The following is a 19,016-nucleotide window of genomic DNA, read 5'->3' as shown; positions in this document are numbered from 1 at the left end:
TTTTAAAATTAGGGGGTTATAAAAACTTAAGATTTTATCAATTGAAACTCTGAAAAAGAAAATGAAAAGACACTAAGAAAATAACTCACTTTTAAAAACCAAACTACTAGGTGAAAGATGAAAAAGAAAGCTTTTGAAGCTAAAGACTTTAAAATTCAGTTTCTAAAAATCAAGCCAAGGTAAGGTAAAGTTCCTTGCATATTTCACATTCTTTTCTCTGAGGTTCATTTTAAGAGTTGATACATTTGTGAAAACCGGTCAGCATTAGGTTAATGTGTATCAGTGAAAGCCCAGGGCCTTTATACATCTCAAGAAATAGCCCGAGTTCTTCAGACTAACTAGATTTTTATTTTATCCAGCAGTGTTTACAACAACTGGAATGTGTTGAAACTCTTATTATTTTTATAACTAGCAAAAATGATGCAGAATTTAAAGTATTTCAGTATCCCAGGGGGATTGTTCAGACTGCCTCAAACTTAAAACCGAGCACAAAAAGCATTACTCAGAACACATAACCCAATGTCTGATTTGGAAAACAAGATCACCAAAACAGAAATGGTACCTTTCATCAAATAAAATATGGTACTTTACTTCTTTAGAGAAGAGGCAGATTAAGGAAAAGAAACTGCATTTGTCTGCAGCCTACAATGGTCTTGTGACCAAGATTAGCAGCTGGGACTTCGCGATGTCCCCAATTCCTCCTGCTTCTGCACTCCATGGGGGATCTCTACCTAGGCCTGTGGTACTCTCCAGGGCAGGTGCAACCTAAGTGCTCTATAATGTACAACGGTCAAACGTGGTGTGCAGGCTTTCCAGGGGCTTAGTGGGCAATAAACCAATTACATGCAGCTGCAATCAAGACAGCCTCCAAAATGTGAAATGCCCATGGACAGGGCCAGAAACACATTTGAGTGTCTGTCGCTTATTTGGGCTAACTCACACACATAGCCAGGCCTGTGCGAGACCCCTCTGAGAATAGAGAGCAGAGGGGACTTTGGGCCTTACCATCAGGTGTGAAAGATTCAGGTCACCAGACATGGGACTGGGATCAGACATATTATAATGACTTATTATGTTAGGTTCTAATTTTTTGATACTTCAAAATGGCCTCTCAAAAGTTGACAAGAACATTAGCTATTTTTGATGGGCTTTTCCACTGGCCTATAGCACCACCTCCACTTTCCCAGGACAGCCTCATTTGTGGCCCTTGCTTAGTTGAAAGCCTTGCTCAGTTGGAGGGGACAACGACCAGGAGGAGTGTCCACGAGCCAGGCTTCCTCACCAGTCCATGGAGGTGGCCAGCGGCCTTGCGCTCCTCGGACTGGCAGACACATTATTTGTTCTATTCACTTACTCGATCTTCAAAATTCCTTTAAAGCCTCTCAGTGGATTTCAAATAATGGTTTTGGTTAGCCTTTTATAGTTGAAAATGTCATGGATCTACTTTAAAAAAAAAAAAAAAGGTATTGTGCTTAATATAGCCTTTTAACCAAAGAGGTTCCTGGAAGACTTAGGTAGAGAAGAAAAGCATCAAATTAAAAGTTTGTGATTTTCACATCAGGCACGTGACCTTAGAAGAAAAGTGGTATTCCCTGAGTTTTTCCTTTTTCCATTCATATCATGCCAATCTTTTCCTCCTGATCTGATTTCTTTTACTAAGTTCCTTTCCTGCTTTCCTTTTTAACCAAATATGGGAGGTATTTACCCAAGCGTTCCCTAAAATAAATCTGAAGAGCCTTCCAAACTTCCTCTCCAACAACAAACCCACCTCAGCTCACCTTAGAAAAAGGACTTCCATCCGCTTGGTAGGAGCAAGTTTAGAGAAGGAAGGAAACTGATTATTTTAGTGGAGAATTCACACATTCCCCAAACTTGACACACATTATTTTTAATCATCACAACTATATTGACAGAGGGAGGTATGGAGAAATGGAGGCAAAGAGAGATTAACTGGCCCAAAGTAACCCTGCTACTACCGGAGTGGAAGAAGTACCATTTGAACCTAGGTCATACAGCTTCCAGATCTAGGCTCTCTGCATTCCTCACATGGAAACACAAACATGCTCGAACATGGAACACACACTTTACCAGAACATACCACAAAGGCTACCGTCAACCTGTCATTACACTGGAGGGCAGTGGGGCAGGGAAAGGAATGAAGGAGGAAGAAGTGGAATTTAAGGTCTTCTTCAGGAGATATTTGTCCATTATAAGACAGGGTGGCTTATTTATGACACTACTGACATTCGGAACCAGATAGTTCTTTGCTGGGGGGGGGGGGGGGGGGGCTGTCCTGTGCATTGCAGGATGTGGAGCAGCATCCTTGGCTTCTATCCACTCAGTGTCAGAAGCACCCCCAACCCTTACCCCCAATCCCTCCTGGGAGATAGGGAGACAAAAATGTCTCCAGATTTGGCCACGGTGTCCCCAGGGCTGGGAGGAAAGGCACAACTCCAGTTGAGAACCACCATAATAAGTGGACTCAGGGGCCCCAGGGTGGCTCAGTGGTTGAGCACCTGCCTTTGGCTGAGATGGTGATCCTGGGGTTCTGGGACCAAGTCCCTGTAGGGGGCCTGCTTCTCCCTCTGCCTGTGTCTCTGCCTCTCTCTGTGTGTCTCTCATGAATAAATAAAATCTAAAAAAAAAAAAAAAAAAAGTGGACCCAGATAACATGCTCTGAGAAGATCTGACACAAGTAAGTGTCCCCAAGCACAGGAGACTCCCAGGGATACCCTGGCAATGTGCTGTAGTCACAGTGCCCTATGCACTTCTTGACTGGAGGAGGCCAATGCCTGTGATGGCAGCAGCTGCCTCTGAGACCCTGCTAAGTCTGCCACCTTCTCCCCTTTCCCACAGTGAGTCAGACCACAGGTTTCAGTCCCACCATCCTGCTGGAGATGGGAATATCCTACTCAAGAGTGCTAAGCTGGGCTTGGCCCGTGGACCAGGGCACTCAGGTACCTGAGGAAATGCAGGTCTGTGACCAAAAACCCCAATGAGAAGGACAGGCTGAAAGATAAGCTCCCCACACACACCCACAGGCTCTTAGAAACTCTGCAGCCTGACCCAAGTTCCCACACATTTTTGCCTTAAGCAAAGGCCTAATTAAGTCCTGTTATCGAAGGTCAAGGCTGAAGGTTGGTATGGCAATGGAAGCCTGAGAGACAGACCTTTTTACTTAAGTTCTTTAAATTCATTGGTCAGTTATTTGTCATTAAATATAGACAACAGCAACCCATTGGTTTTATTTAAGTTACTTGAACTTCAGAACCAACACTCTTTTGACTCTGATATTACAGAATAATTTCATGACAACACATTCACCTCTAATTTCTGCATGATCCTCTAGTTTCTGCTCATTTCTGCTAACTTTATTTATTGAGAGAGAGTGTGTGTGTGTGTGCGCACACACACGAGCACACACATAAGCAGGGGGCAGGGAGGGGCAGAGGGAAATGGGAGACAGATTTCTAAAGCGGCTCCATACCCGGCTCTTGCTCTCAGGAGCCCAATGCAACTTAGGTCTCAATCTCATGACCCTGAGATCATGACCTAAGCTGAAATCAAGAGTCAGAGACTTAACTGACTGAGCCACCCAGGCACCTGGATGCTAACTTTGTGTTCTCAGTGTTCTCAAATCTCTGATCTCCTTTTACATTCTCAAAAATTTAAGAACCCTAGAGAACTTTATTTTTTAAGATTTTTTATTTATTTATGGCAGACGGGGTGGGGGTGGGGGGGCAGAGACACAGGCAGAGGGAGAAGCAGGCTTCATGCAGGGAGCCCGATGTGGGACTCGATCCCGGGTCTCCAGGATCACACCCCGGGCCGCCTTGGCGCTAAGAGGCTGGGCCACCAGAGCTGCCCACCCCAGAGAACTTCTGTTTCTGTGGGTTTTACCTGTTAATATTTACCATTTTAAGAATTAAAACAGAGAAATATTTATTTGTTTTTAAGTAAACTCTTCACCTAACATGGGGCTCAAACTTACCACCCTGAGATCAAGAGTTGCATGCTTTACCAACTGAGCCAGGTCAGGCGCCCCAACACTAAGAAATCCTTAAAGCACAGAATATATGAGCACACGTTCCATTAGCTGACAGAACAATGAAGTCATCACATAAAATGATGCCTTGGAGAATCCCACCGTACACTTGTAAGGGAATGAATGACTCAGCAAGTGACAGTGTTATTATGAAAATAGCTCTGGTCTTGTGGGATCATCTGTGGGAATCTCTATGGAACCCCCACAGAAAAGAAAAGCCCCAGTGTGCAACAAGCTTGGGCAAAGCCTATTCATCATCATGGGGTGACAGTCTCCTTTCTGGATTATTCCTAGCCCATTAAGCACCAACTACTGCCTATCACTGTATTACACATCAGGTTCCGCTTAATATTTGGTAAAGAAATTCAAACAGTGAATGTCATTTTCGTGCTTTCTGCTGTGGCATGAAAAGAGAATACAAATAAATCAATTTTTCCTTAAAAAAATTAATTTTTCTTGAATTCTCTATTGTAGGAGTCACTCTTTGCAAGAAATTTTCCTGGGGGTAGCCTGGTATACAAAGGAGGATTTGGTCTCTTTTCTCACTGTACTGGATCCTCTATCACATGTCTTATGGGATGCAGGGTTTGCTTTCTCCCAGGACCCAGAAGAAGAGGTCATCACTCATAGTGGGATTAGGCTCCATCACTTTAGGAATGAAATGCTTCCTTTTCTTATACCTACTGCCACCATCAAACTTCATATATTGTGTAATGCTTTAAGTAATACCACTTATTCTTTCTTGTGGGAAGATATATATAAAACACCATTTTACCTATTCTTAAGTGTACAGTTCAGTGGCATTAAGTACATTCACGGAGTTGTGCAATGGTTACCACCATCCACCTCCAGAACTTTCTCATCTTTTCCTGAAAATCTCTCCCCACTGAATACCAACTCTCCAACCGCCCCTCTCCACAGCCCCTGGCAAACCACCCTTAACTATTTAAGTAACGGCATTTTGAGCACTAGAAGAAACTGAAGGGTAGCATGGGAGGGAGAGAGGATGAACCACAAGGGCTTATACTTTATATAGTGTTTCCAGTTGTACCATGAGCAACACTTGACAAGCACCATCTCCCTTAGGTGCTGCTCCCACTGAGGAGGTAGAAATATGCCGAGGGGCCTAGGGGCTGTTCCAGGTCACAGAGATCAAAGGGTTGGAACTGGGGGTTAAATTCAAGTTAGTCTGATGTCTAAACCCAAGTCTTAACCATTATAAGCTCTCTCTCCTTTTAACCCTCCTGAGACAATTAAGTTCCTTTGACTCTGTTTTCTACTTTCCAGTCATTTTGGTTTCTAGGGTCTTTATTCATTCTCTGCAAAACAGTAACCAAGACACTATGAGGGCTGGATGTGGGTTTGTGGAGCAAATATAAGGGTTCAATCCTCTGCCAACCTCTCATTCTGGGTGTCCTGTTGCTTATGGGAAGAGCCGGGATTACAGACCAGCTCTCTGGCCTCACAGCGGAGCAGTTTTCCACCCTGACACACTACATTTCACATTTGCCTAAATGTGAAAACAGAAAAAGAGCAGATGAGCAGACTAGAGAACTATGAAGGCAAACACAAGGTGTCCTAAGCAATGCCAGTGGCCTGAAACTCATCAAAGCATCAAAGAAAATTGACATCCAGGTACCACTTCCTTCCCAGAAACATCCATCAGTGAAGAATAACCTAATCCTTCCCTCCCCTATCAGCCTAGGGAATAAAGACTACACTCCTTAACCCGAAAGCCTCTTACTTCCTCCAGCAACTTTTTTTTTTTTTTTTTTAAACCCAAAGTTTTGTTCCGTGTGCACGGAAGCCTGATAATATTTATTTTTTTAAGGTTTATTTATTTATTTATTTATTTATTTATTTATTTATTTATTTATTCATTCATTCATTCATTCATTCATTCATTCATTCATTCATGATAGACATAGAGAGAGAGGCAGAAACACAGGAGGAGGGAGAAGCAGGCTCCATGCACCGGGAGCCTGACGTGGGACTCGATCCCGGGACTCCAGGATCGTGCCCTGGGCCAAAGGCAGGCGCTAAACCGCTGCGCCACCCAGGGATCCCCCTCCAGCAACTTTCAATGCCCCTTGAAGAACTTGCTTTCTTTCTTTCACCCCATTCCTGGAGCTGCTTCTCCCATCTCTTCCTGACTCATACAGCCCCTCTCTGTAAAATGCATCTGACCCCAGCAGCCCCATGGACTCGCCTCTCCTCACAATTACTGTCTGTACCAGGGATTGGGCCTTGGCTCAGGGCAAGGAGAGGAATAAACTCTTTATGGTCCACATGAGCCAGAAGTCCCCTCCCACTGATGCCTCTCTGAATGGCTCAGGATAAATTGAGGACATCACCAACCAGCTAACGATCCCATATATGACTTGATGACTACAGGGAGATGGTAGCCCAGCAACATCACTTCTTCCTCCCACTCCCCACACATGGTTGGGTAGGAAGCTAAGTTCTGTGCTTTCCCAGCACCACATCACAGCTGACCAGACTAGAAGTGACCGCCAGATCCAAGATGGGCTAACAAATCCCTTTTCTGGAATCCTTTAGGTTCAAAACCAAGAGTGTCAGGCCCAGGGATGCTGGGGGTTACGTCTCCTACCAAGCAAGTGGAGAGAGAGAGGAATGAAAGAAGGTATACAGAAGACTTGGGGAAGAGCCACTGGCACTGAGCCTCAGAGTCGGCTATCCTAGAAGAGCAGCAGCACCTCTCATGGGTTCCCTGATGCCACCCAGGAGCTTCAAGAGCAAATCCCTTTGGGCTCAACACTGCAGTTTAAGGGGGGTCTCTATGAAGTGGAATCAACAGTCCAAACAAAACCAGTAGCTACTAAAAAAGCATCCAATTTTTATCTACAAACTGGTGAAGACAAAAGTGGGGGAGGGGAAGAAACTAACACGGATGAGGCCGTAGAACAGTCTTTATCTCAGATCTCAGGTTGGCTACTTGGGAGCTATTTGAACTTAGGTTATGTACAGAATGCCTCTGGGACTCGATTTCCTCATCGTAAAATGGGAATCTGGACACGATCTCAGAGTCAGTCTGACAATGAAAGACGCAGCCTGGAAAGCTCCTAGTGCTCTGCGAGCAGCTCAACACATTATGGCTGCTTTTACATTTTTGTCGGCTGTCTATGGTAAGTTCTCCACAAACATCTCGCAGCTCTCCTGATGCAATGACAAAGACAGTACAAGCCCCAAGGAAGAGCACAAGGACCCCTGGACTGAAGTGACCTTTCTGAGGTCACTACCAGAGCTTGGTCTCTTTGACCAGAAATTCCCTGCCTTTCTTGTCTTTTCATTAGTTTCCTCACACTGTCCTCCTAGGTACCAGAAAGAGCCAGTCCATGCCTATTGACTGACATGTTGTCTTTCAAAGCCCTCCCTAAGGCTCCACTCCAACATGGGATGAGGGGGGAGAGGAGGTATATTCTGCCTTCATTTATGGAGTCTGGGCCAGGTGGGCTTTGTCAGAAACTCCAGCACATCCTGTGTGCTCCTGCCACAAGACCCTCTATTATGTGGATGGGCCATAGGAACTGAAGCTAGTTAAGTCAACCTTCAAAATTCTCCCCCATCCCATAAGATGCTTAATAAACACTGTCTAAACTAAAGGGTTAAAATGCCCAGGACATACACAGATTCCTGAATTTTGGGGATGGTTTAAGACCCTTACTTTCAGTAGCAAGTTCCTCAGAAATGTCAATTTTATTCTATTTTAATTTCCTAGCACTTAAACTGTCACAGGTAACTGAGTCTGCCTTTCAATGATACAGAGAATCTCCCCAAACTAGAATCTCAAAGGCAGGTTTTAAATGACACAAAAGCTCAAAATATTGGAAAAGTAAGGAGCCCATAACAGCCTCTTAACGCGAAGTGAAAGAGAGAGACCCAGAAAGTGGTGAGATTTGTTCTGTGCCTGGTGTGATGCAGGGCCTGGCCTTGTGCCCCTGGCTGGCTAGATTCCTGTAGGGGGCTTCGTCTCACCCCAACTCTGCCTCCCTAGCTGATCCTACCATCTGCCCTGTCTCCTACAGCATCGAAAAGATTACAAGGTGGGGAACATAAATCATTTTTCTCTCATGAGTTTATAGTGTTCCCTTCTGAGGAGTTCAAAAGCATTCAGTAATAAACCAAGGTGATGAGTTTATGTCTTTTGCTTTTAAAATGAAACTTTATTTGAACTCCTGGAGAGGCATTTACAGTTTTTTAATTTAGGACATTCCTCTCTTGTTTCAACATTTTGCCCCATGGCATTTTCTGTGGGCAAGTAGGTGACTGAAGGTGGAGGGTGGTAGAAGGAGAGGGGTCTGTGTCTGGCCCTCCCCACCGCCCCCCCCCCCCCACCGTTCTCCCACAGGCTTTTTACGAATGCCTGACAAAGTCCTCCCTTCCATGGATTTCAGCAAGTCTCAACATCTATATGGAGGAGTCCCTCCTCCCACCCCCACACTGACTTGGCTGCAGTTTCTTCCTTCTGTGCTTCTCTCCACTGCCCACCGTCTTCTTGCCATAGCCACCGAGAGCAAAGAAATGAGAGAAAAGCATGCTATCTGCAGGAGATAGAGCTGCCCACAAGGATCACTTTGCTTTTCTTTATCCTAATCTCTTGCTAGGGGCTCAAAAAAAAGGAAAGGGCAGTTAGCAAAGTTAACAAAATCGAAGCTGAGGACAGTTACATTTTAAAATGAGAAAGAAAAAGAGGAAGGAAGGAAGGGAGAAAGAAAAAAAGGAAAGAGGGAGAGAGGGGGAGATGTGTGAGTCATCACACCTCCTGTACAGACCTAGGCTCTAAACAAATGTGAAGCTGTCTTGCTTTGTCTGGCCCAAGCATTTTTGCTAATGATTTTATTCAGGTGTTAAGCCAAATTTCAGTAACTAACCACGTGTAAATACTGCCTGGCCACCACACAGCCTTTCCAAACAGAAACGTGGTTGGGGGAGAGGGCTCTTGCTTGCAAGCAGGTAGAACCACACACTTAGCTTCTGCATTCAATAAATATTTGGTGAATGAATAAACCCAAGAAGTACTTAATGATTCGATATATGTCAAGGGTTTTTATTCCCCCTGGCTTAGCAGGCTAGCAGGCCCAACCATACAAAACTCTTCAAGGAACACCACTACATGGTTGTTCTAGGTGGGGGGAAGGAACAACTGGGTTCTCTGAGTGATTTCAACATCACTAAGCCATTGAACAACAATGGGGTGTCCCTGAGAAACCTGTTCCAACCCATTTATAGACACAACAGATGCAAAGGTAGAGCTCCTCTGGACTGGGGCAAAGCAAATTAAGCCAAACTGCTGAGCCCTGCATAGCAGCAGCTTAAGTACAGGAGAAAATATTATATAAGGAGTGTACTACCTACAAGGAAAGCAGTGTTCCTACCCTTTGGATGTAGCTGGCATTTCTCCCAGGAAAACACTAAAGTATTCTCAAAGGAGTCGCTGCTTTCCTAGCATCATTAAGCAGCTCTGGCTAACTATTTAAACGATGAAGTATCAGGGCCTGGGTCACCTAAAACACCTTGATTTGACTTCATGAACTGTAAACCAAACAGGTAATAATTCCTGGGTTGGTTTCCACCACCACCACCCCCCTCCACTCCTAGCCCCCTGCTGCTATAAAAGAGCAAGAGAGCTCGACAAGTGCTCAGAAGCTTCAGAAGATAAGTGAGACATGAAAATCACAAGTTAGACCCATAATGGTCTCCTGGACTGAAAGTCTTTCAGGAGACCCTGGCTGGGACATCTTCAAGTCTGGGAAAGGCTCCCCATCAAGGACCCTGTATCAAAACCACCTCCTCTCTTGCCTGGATCCTCAAGAGGTCAGGGACCAGAACTGTTTTCTTCCCAGCTGTCTCCCCATGATATCTAGACAGCAGCTTCTGAGATTATTAAAAAATAAAAATAAAAATAAAAAAATCCAGGCAATAACATGATCCTTAAGAGATACCTCCTTCCCTTCAACTAAAATTCCAATAACTTTCTCCAAACCTTTCCCTTTAACAAAATGATCCAGTTCAGTTTAAAACAGATTGTTATCTGTCATATTTTAAGATCATTGATGGATAGTTTCCCAAAATAAATTTATTTCTATCTTAACATAGCAGCCAGAGATAATGCTGACCCCTCTTGGCTCACAGGTCTTTTTTAGTAATTCTAAATGGGATGAGAGCAGTCAATGGCAGCAAACATTTTTTGAGAGCTTACTCTGCTGGCCGTTTGCATCTCATCTCACCTCCTAACCATCCTATGAGGTAAGTTCTAATATAGGACCATAATTGCTGTCTGCCATTCTGAAACCAAAAAAGCTCTAAAACCCAGAAGTTTTTCCATAACTTACTTGGCAGCAAAACTTAATGGACCTGAACTCATTTAGAGGCAAAGCTGCCCTGAACTAACACGAGGCAATTTAGATTTTAGTTTATCCCACTTAATGTGAACATCATATCGTTTGCTACGCAAATAGGCATGTGTTTAATTACTGAGAACTGCCCCAGACCTCCTGGGGGGTTACTTAATATAAAACATGTACAGTCTTACTACCTTTCTAAACTCCCCAAAGCTCAGATTTCTGAACTTCTCTCCCTGAGGGTAGAACCCATTTCACAGATAAGAAACTGAGACTCTTGGAGGGAAGGTGACTTGCTTAAGTTCACAAAGTGACAAGAGGTGGAGCTGACTCTTAGGCTGGCAGGCGCTAGCTATCAGAGTCCAAGCTCAGAAGCTCCATGGGGCGGCCGGGGGCAGGTTGCTGCCAGAAACGTACGTCTTAGTCCTCATCTCACACGATTCAGCTGGGAAAGAATGCTGTGCCTGCATGGCTCTGCCTTGTAACCTGCTCTGTGAGGAACTGTGGAAATGGGAAAGCAGAGAACACCAGTTGGAAGTGCGGCCTCCTCAGGGCCTGACACTTACCTTGCCCAGGACAGTGAGGCATGGTTTTGGGTCCAATTCTGGCTGTTCCAGCTTCACCACTCCTACCCAGCCATATTCATACAAGTCCTCTTCATCATTGTTATTACACAGGCCCAGTGGGTGCATCTAGGAAGCAAAAGAGAAAGGAAGCTTCAATATATAGGCCACAGATGTGCTTGACCCACATTGTACATGTCTCAGACTCAATAGTGAAAAGTACTCTAAAACTTAAAATTAAATATGAGGGGGCACAGATTTTACAGATGCTTTCTCAGTGCCTTTTCCCCCCCCAAGTTTATTTATTTATTTAAATAATCTCTACACTCAACGTGGGGCATGAACCCACAACCCCGAGATCAAGAGTCGCATGCTCCTCGACTGAGCCAGCCAGATGCCCCGCTTTCTCACCGCTTTGTAAGTGGTTGTCACCCAAGGTGGACACCAATTGATGGGACGCAGGGCAAGAAAAACTGCATAACTCCCATATAAATACCTATCTAAATTCCTGTGAAACACCATAATATTTAGTAGCAATTACAGATAAAATTAACTAGGTTAGTTATCCTAGACTATTTTGGCTTCTAGACCTTAAGGACACATCTCTACTGCAAGTTACGCAAGAGGACTCAGAAACACATTCAGGAATTTATGGAAAGACCATTGGACATATAGTAGAATCACCAGTATAACTAACAAACTGTTTAAGAGGCCACTCCTGGCTACTGGGGAACAGATGAAAATTTTTGAGGATTCTTTCAAAACGGGCAAAGCAGAAAATCAAAAATAGGAAGAAAACCATCATCAAATTCTCACTAGTAAAACTGCAGTCAATGAAAGTCTAAAAACAGAACAATAGGGCAGCCCGGGTGGCTCAGCGGTTTAGCGCCGCCTTCAGCCCAGGGTGTGATCCTGGAGGCCTGGGATCGAGTCCCACGTTAGGCTCCTTGCATAGAGCCTGCTTCTCCCTCTGCCTGGGTCTCTGCCTCTCTCTCTGTCTCTCATGAATAAATAAAATCTTTAAAAAATAAAAAATAAATAACAATTAAAAATAAAATAAAAACAGAACAATCCCCAAGTCTGCACTCACAGTTCTATCATTGGGTTTTATCAGGCAGGCTCTGGAATCCCCAGTAACAATCTGAGAAGAGGAAATCCTCATAGGTAAACTAACCTATCAAGAAATTAAGGAGTCTAGGGGTGCCTGGGTGGCTTTCCCTCCACTCGTGTTCTGTCCCTCACTTTCTCTCTCAAGTAAATAAATAAAATCTTAAAAAAAAATTAATGAGTCTAGCACAGTGCTAAACTCTTTAAATAACTGTAAGAAATGTGTAGAGACACAAGAGACCTAAGAATCCATTGTGGTTGACAGAATAATATCTTCCAAGGCTGGCCTCTAAAAGCTGAAAAGATAAGAAACAGATTCTCCTACAGAGAGCCTACAGAAGGAATGTCACCTACAGATCCATTTTTGACTTTTGACCTCCAGAAGGCTAAGAGAATAAATTTGTGCTGCTTTAAGCCACTAAGTTTACAGTAACTTCTTAGAGCAGCAAACAGGAAACTAAGATACTCTTTTTATCCCCCACTCATTTTATAGATGAGAACAGAAGTTCAAGATAGGTAGATTTACCAAGACAACGGAGCCAGTAAGTGGCTGCACTCATAGGTGACCTGGCCCTCAGATTCACAGTCTGGTGCCTTCCCACTTCACTTGCTTAACTTTACCATCCCTTCCTCCAAGAACCAGTCATTTGACTGGGAGGGAAAGACCAAGTGATTAAATCTTTAGGAAAAAATGTTGCCAACTCTAAGTTCTGTGGTACTAGAGTTGCAACATGAATCTAGTGTGGGCAGCAAGAGTTGCTGGAATGTTCAGGGAAGCCCCATGCTGAGCTGTGAGCTGAGTTTCAAGGAAGAGTCAGATTGGTCAAGGAGAAAGGAGAGACAGCAGGCAGTTAGTGGTCCTAAGCCTGGGGTAGAGGAACTACAGGCTGGAGGGGGAAGAGGAACCAGACTAGTCTGATAAGTATGAAGGACCAGAGTCTAGACCAAGAAGAGAGACAGATGAAAACTAGAAAGGTGTTTGGACCCCAATACAACACCACAGGTTCTTGAGTGGAAGAGTGGCACACTGAAAATAATAACTCCAGGCCGATGGGTTGTACACCTCCTGGCAGTGGTACGCCCAGCCTCAAGAGGAACCCAGAGTGGAGGAGTAAGGGGTGCAGCAGAGAGATTAGAGAAGTGTGGCAATTCAATGGAGCAACAGGACGGGTTGTATAAGCCTAGGAGGGAGGTGGGCACACGGTGCTATGAGGTGTGGGGAGGGACGGGGGGGGGGGGGGGCAGCAGCTCTCTCCAGTGGGTAAGGAATAACTCATCCCCTGGGAATCCCAACACATGAGATAGAGGGCCCTGGAACATTCAATTTTTGCATAAGTCCTCAGGCTTGGTGATGGTGCCCAAAGGACAAATGAAGATTCCACTCCTGAAGAACCCAGCTCCCCATTCTAACAAGTTTGGTGGCTTATCAAATGATGAGCAGCCTGAAATGTAGACCTCTGATTGGAGAGGAGATGAGGGAGGGTGATAAGCCAACTGTGCAAGAGCCTGTCACTTCTACCACCAGGAAGGGAGTCCCTGCCCAGTTCAAATCAGCTTCCTGAAATCCCAGGCCAAATCCGCATGGCAATGGCAACCATACCATGACCCTCTTTCACAGTATTCCTTGATATTTTTAACATGGCCACATGACTTGGAGATTTCCAGAGGACAGTTGTTTTTTGTTACTTACACATGAATGAAGTTTGGCCAGTGAAGAAGAGCTACACTGGGGGAGCAGAGGTATGGTGCAGGTCTAAGACATTTTATCAGTGGTTCCACTGAGATAAGATGTCCAGATTAGGCCAGTCCGTAGGAACAAAAAGATTTGTGGTTGCTGGGGCTGAGGGATGGAGAAATGGGGAGTGAACGCTTAATGGGTCCAGGGTTTCTTTTGGGGTAATGAAAATATTTTGCAATCAGAGAACAGTGCTGGGTGCACATTGTGACTATAAATTCCTCTGAATTGTACACCTTAAAATGGCTTAAATGGTGAATTTTATATAAATTTTTCCAACAATTAAAAATGCTTTTTAAAAAAATGTTCCAAGAGGACCCTGGGTGGCTTAGTCAGTTAAGCATCTGCCTTTGGCTTAGGTCAGATCCCAGGGTCCTGGGACTGAGCCTCATGTCAGGCTCTCTACTGAGCAGAGAGCTTGCTTCTCCCTCTCCCCATCCTGTTCATGTGCGCGCTCTCTCTCACTCTCTCAAATAAATAAATAAAATCTTTAAAAAATAAAAATAAAAATAAAAATGTCCCAAGAGTTTACTCAGAAATGACTACATTTGGGCAGCCCGGGTGGCTCAGCGGTTTAGCGCCGCCTTCAGCCCAGGGCACGATCCTGGAGAACCAGGATAGAGTCCCACATTGGGCTCCCTGCATGGAGCCCGTTTCTCCCTCTGCCTGTGTCTCTGCCTCTCTCTGTGTGTGTCTCTCATGAATAAATAAATAAAATCTTAAAAAAAAAAAAAAAAGAAGTGACTGCATTTAACTAAGATGGGGATCCACAGGGGAGGACAAAGTGCTTCCCACCCTTCCAGAGCCTAAGCCAATTACAGCAGCCCTTCTAGAAACCATGTCCTGCAGGATACTATCCCTGAGAGATTAAAAACAGGTTCTTCTACAAGTAACTAAAACTGAGAAACACTCCGCAGGGATTCAGGATTTGCTTTTGGAAATTAAAGCTCTGCAGAGGCCTAAGGTTTAAAAAACAAAAGGTTTTCAACCTTTGCAAACACCAGCATTTCCGACCCTTTGATTATAAACCCATTTTGTGTATACTACGATCACTCCATTCCACGGGGACACATTTCGAGAACTGCTAAGTTAGTTGGAACACAAAAACATGCGTGAGAGAATAAACCTAAAGTCAATGTGATTCAGGCAAAGCTAAATGCCCTCAAATGCTGAACACTCGCAATGCAAAGAGTAAGAAGTATAGTGGAAAGAATGGAGGGACAGTCATGGGCAGCTAGAGAGAAGAGGTGGTCTAGGAGGGTGTGTGAAATGTGGGGAGAAGAAGAGAAGGAGGTTCAGGAACGGGAACGAAAAACAAGAGAAGTAGGAGATGCCCAAGCCTGGCTCTTTGTAGCCACGGCGAGGAGAAAGTGGCCATGACCAGACCGGAGGCTTATGCTATAAAGGAGCCACATGTCAGGAGAGGCATGTCAAGAGTACGTCCACAGGCATGCAGAAATCTGAACTATGTAAGCCTCAAACACACCCGCTGGTCCAGGTCCCCTTGAGGCTGTCAGGCCCTACACCCTGAGCCACACGTCGTGCAGACGTTCTCTCCCTCTGTTCTCCTCTAAGATGCCCCAATCAAATCCGCTGACACTGCAGGGACTGTTAGCAGCTCCAAATGGCAAGCCTGTCAAGGGTGTTGACTCCTGAACACGGATCAAAGATTCAAAAACCCAAAAAGAATTTTTCTAAAGTGCCACTGGACATAATCCGTTGGCATGGGTTATTTCCCCGTGAAGGGTAAAGAGGCCACCAAAATCACATCTCAGAGGATTGAAAACCTACCTCACTATCTCTGCCACCTTCCCAGCTCCACCCTTGGTGCTTTCTCTCCTGAGTTCTTTATGACAGTTTACCTTTCCAGGCACACAGCTCCTATGAATGCAACTTTAGCTAGGTCTTCTGTAAAAATGTCTTCCTCGAACCATCTGCTAAATATTAATGATTCAGGTCTCTTGTCAGCTCACTCCGGATGACAGTATCAGCTCCTGGAGATGCCTGCCACCCCAGGCCTCCATCCATTTACACCCTAGGGTTTTGTGTTCCCAAGGGCTCCAAGTTAAGAGCTCAGCAGAACATTTTATAGGGAAGGACAAGTAGCTATAACATGAAAATGCTCATCTGTGAACTGATGTGTCGCAAAGGATGAATACTCTAGGCAAAGGCACAAAGTGCAAACAAATATGCCAAGTCTGAGGAAAGCAATGGAAAAGGTTTACTCATAATTATTTACATGCTGTTATGTTTACCTATTTTATCTTATTTAATCCTTATGGCAACCACTTGTTAATCATTGCAATGTCAGATGCAGAGTCGTTGTAAGTAAGTTCCAAACCAGTAAGTTGTAAACCAGAAGTGCAAATCAGCAGCTGATGTAGAATATAATGGAGCCCATAAAAGCCATATTAGTCAATAACAGGATTCCCCTCAAAGCCAATGGCAAACAATCTAGTGAAAGATTAAAGAAGAAATCTACAAGAGAGAATATTCATAGAGAATGATCAAAGAATTAAGACAGAACTTTGAAAAAAAAGGGAGTCCTCTAAAATTTTGGAAAAAAATTACTTTTGATAATCCTATTGCTAAAGTCAAACATAAGAGAAAGATGCTATACACATACCCTTGTACAATTTTGCTCAAAATATTCCAACTGCCCACATGGGATTCAGTCTGTTTATGCCCAGAAATCAATAATAGCTGCAATTATAATTTAACTTAAGTGAAACAATAAACTATTATTTTCCATTTCATTTTTCAAGATAAAGCTCCAAATAATTTTTCTACTATTTACTAAGAAATATCAGACCCAGATTTAAAAAGATCCCTCAGTCCTGTGCTGGGTAACAATCTTTTTTTTTTTTTTTTAAGATTTTATTTATTTATGGGAGACACAGAGACACAGGCAGAGGGAGAAGCAGGCTCCATGCAGGAAGCCCCATGCGGCACTTGAACCCGGGACTCCAGGATCATGCCCTGGGCCAAAGGCAGACACCAAACTGTTGAGCCACCTAGGGATCCCTAAGTAACAATCTGCTATAGAGAATGATGCCTCCTACTATCACTCCAGACAGCCAGCACATTAAAACCAGGCTTGTTAATCTATATGGGTTGACGCCAGCCAGTGACACACAGACAGTGATTACATATAAAACCTGTGTGCCCTTCTGAATGCTATTGTTCAAGATTAATCTTAGGATACTTCGGTGAATGTTTGAACATGTTAACTTTGAACTTAATGTGACACGTGAAGATTTAAAAATTATAGGCATTTCTGAGGTTTCCTTTTTTTTTTTTTTTTTTTTTTTAAGATTATTTCTTTATCTTTAGGGAGGGTAAAGGCAGAGGGAGAGAATCTCAAGTGGATTCCAGCTGAGCACAGAGCCCAGACTCAGGGCTTTATCTCATGACCCTGAGATCATGCATGACCTGAGCAGAGACCAACAGCCAGATGCTTAATGGGACACGTAACAACAGAGACACCCAGGTACCCCTGTGAGTTTACTGTCGCTAAATGTCTGGATGTGTGGGGTTTACCTAATCAGGTGCTTGAAATGTAGTAAGTTTTTGCCTTAATATTTTTAAAAAGGTTAAAAATGGCTGAGCTATCTATGTGTGTCTTGGGAACGACACAAAGAACTACTAATGAAAACAGAAAGAAACAACTGAATAGACTCGGAAACCCAGAGTGGAACTTGACCGAGACCCCACTGGGCAAAGAATGCTATAGAAAGGGAAGGATGGCCTGGAATGAGAAGACAGGAAAAATTCCTGGGACAGATCCACAGAAGAACAGTGCAAATAACCAATCAGGTACAATTAAAGTGTGAGACTATAAAAGAAAACATGTCCTGCGCCGCGCACTTTGGCCTTGAGCTATCAGAACAGTAATTTGGGGATGCTCGATGTTCTTGCTTAAGTCATTTGACGGAAAATGCCCAGTTAATCCTTTACACGAGGTTTGACATTATCATGAACATTGCATTATTCTGGCTCTTGCTCTCTTACTCTTGATTTGTTCCAAGAGGTGTTTGGGGATGGAAAGAATGAGAGCTTTGGAATCAGGCAACCTTGTGTTTAAACCTCACTCCTGACTCTTATGAGGTACATCAACTTGCAGATGACTCAATTTCTATAAACCTTGATTTTCTCGTCTGTAAAATGGGGACACTATCACCTGCCTTAACAGGGTGCTAAAAGGATTAAAGATCAAACATGTAGCCATAGTAACATAGTAGATACTCTATCATTAGAAAAGCCCCCACCTTCTTCACTTCCTTTAGACTTGTCATGTTTGCTCACGCTTTATGCCTTTGCCTAGAATACTGTCTCGAGCCCAGCTTCATTCACTGCCACCCCTTTCATGCAGCTTTCCTGAATGTACCAACACAGATAGCTGCTTCCACTACCCGGTCCCCAAATGCTTTGTCTGGTGCTTACCACAGTTCTTTCAGCTTCCCCTCTAAGGCACCTGCTTCTAGAAGGAGAGTCTTACAGGGGTCCCCTGTAACTCCAACCAGAGCACTGTGTTCAATAGGTGCTCAATAAATGACTATTGGCAGAACAGCCTTTGGCTAGAGGCAGGTCTGATGCCATGCCTCATGCTTTGTTTTTGGTAAGCTACTTGGGTCTCTGCTCAGCTAAGTAAGGGACCAGGGCAAACAGGTCAGGATTTAATCAAATGCTGCATGAACTTTAAACAATGTCACCAAAGACATCATCGAGATAAAAAGATTTATGAACAATGGACAGGAGGAAAGGCTGTTCTTTCTAGGTTCTGCTGTGCGACCACAGTAGCTGAGGATGCAGAGGTGGCTAAGGCTTTCTACATATAGAGAACAGAACACTTATGCCCTTCACTCAGGCAGGCTCACGATAGTGCTTTAAAGGGCAGTGGAGGGCAGCCCGGGTGGCTCAGCGGTTTAGCGCCGCCTTCAGCCTGGGGTGTAGTCCTGGAGTCTTGGGATCGAGTCCCATGTCGGGCTCCCTGCATGAAGCCTGCTTCTCCCCTGCCTGTCTTTCTCTCTGTCTCTCTCTCTCTCTCCGTGTGTGTGTCTCTCTCATGAATAAATAAATGAAATCTTTAAAAAAATAAAAATGAAGGGCAGTGGAGAAGGGAAGAAGAATAGAGGATGTGCCCCCCACCCAAAGCAAAACCTTAAATTCTTCCAACATCTGATCTCAGAAGTCACTGTCAGCTT

The 19,016-nt window shown here is 44.1% G+C and overlaps 1 protein-coding gene across 2 annotated transcripts in view; it reads right to left on the bottom strand.

Annotated features, from left to right (window-relative positions):
• ZNRF3 (zinc and ring finger 3) overlaps positions 1 to 19,016 on the bottom strand; it is a 158,071-nt gene that overhangs the window by 51,292 nt on the left and 87,763 nt on the right. For both annotated transcript variants that reach the window (XM_025474415.3, XM_025474416.3), the window contains exon 2: positions 10,974 to 11,099. In XM_025474415.3, the coding sequence (XP_025330200.1) occupies positions 10,974 to 11,099 (126 nt within the window). The remainder of the gene's footprint in view (positions 1 to 10,973; positions 11,100 to 19,016) is intronic.

This window comes from Canis lupus, chromosome 26, assembly GCF_003254725.2.
Source record: "Canis lupus dingo isolate Sandy chromosome 26, ASM325472v2, whole genome shotgun sequence".
Taxonomy (NCBI): Eukaryota; Metazoa; Chordata; class Mammalia; order Carnivora; family Canidae; genus Canis; species Canis lupus.
This window is presented reverse-complemented; position numbering and strand designations above follow the sequence as displayed.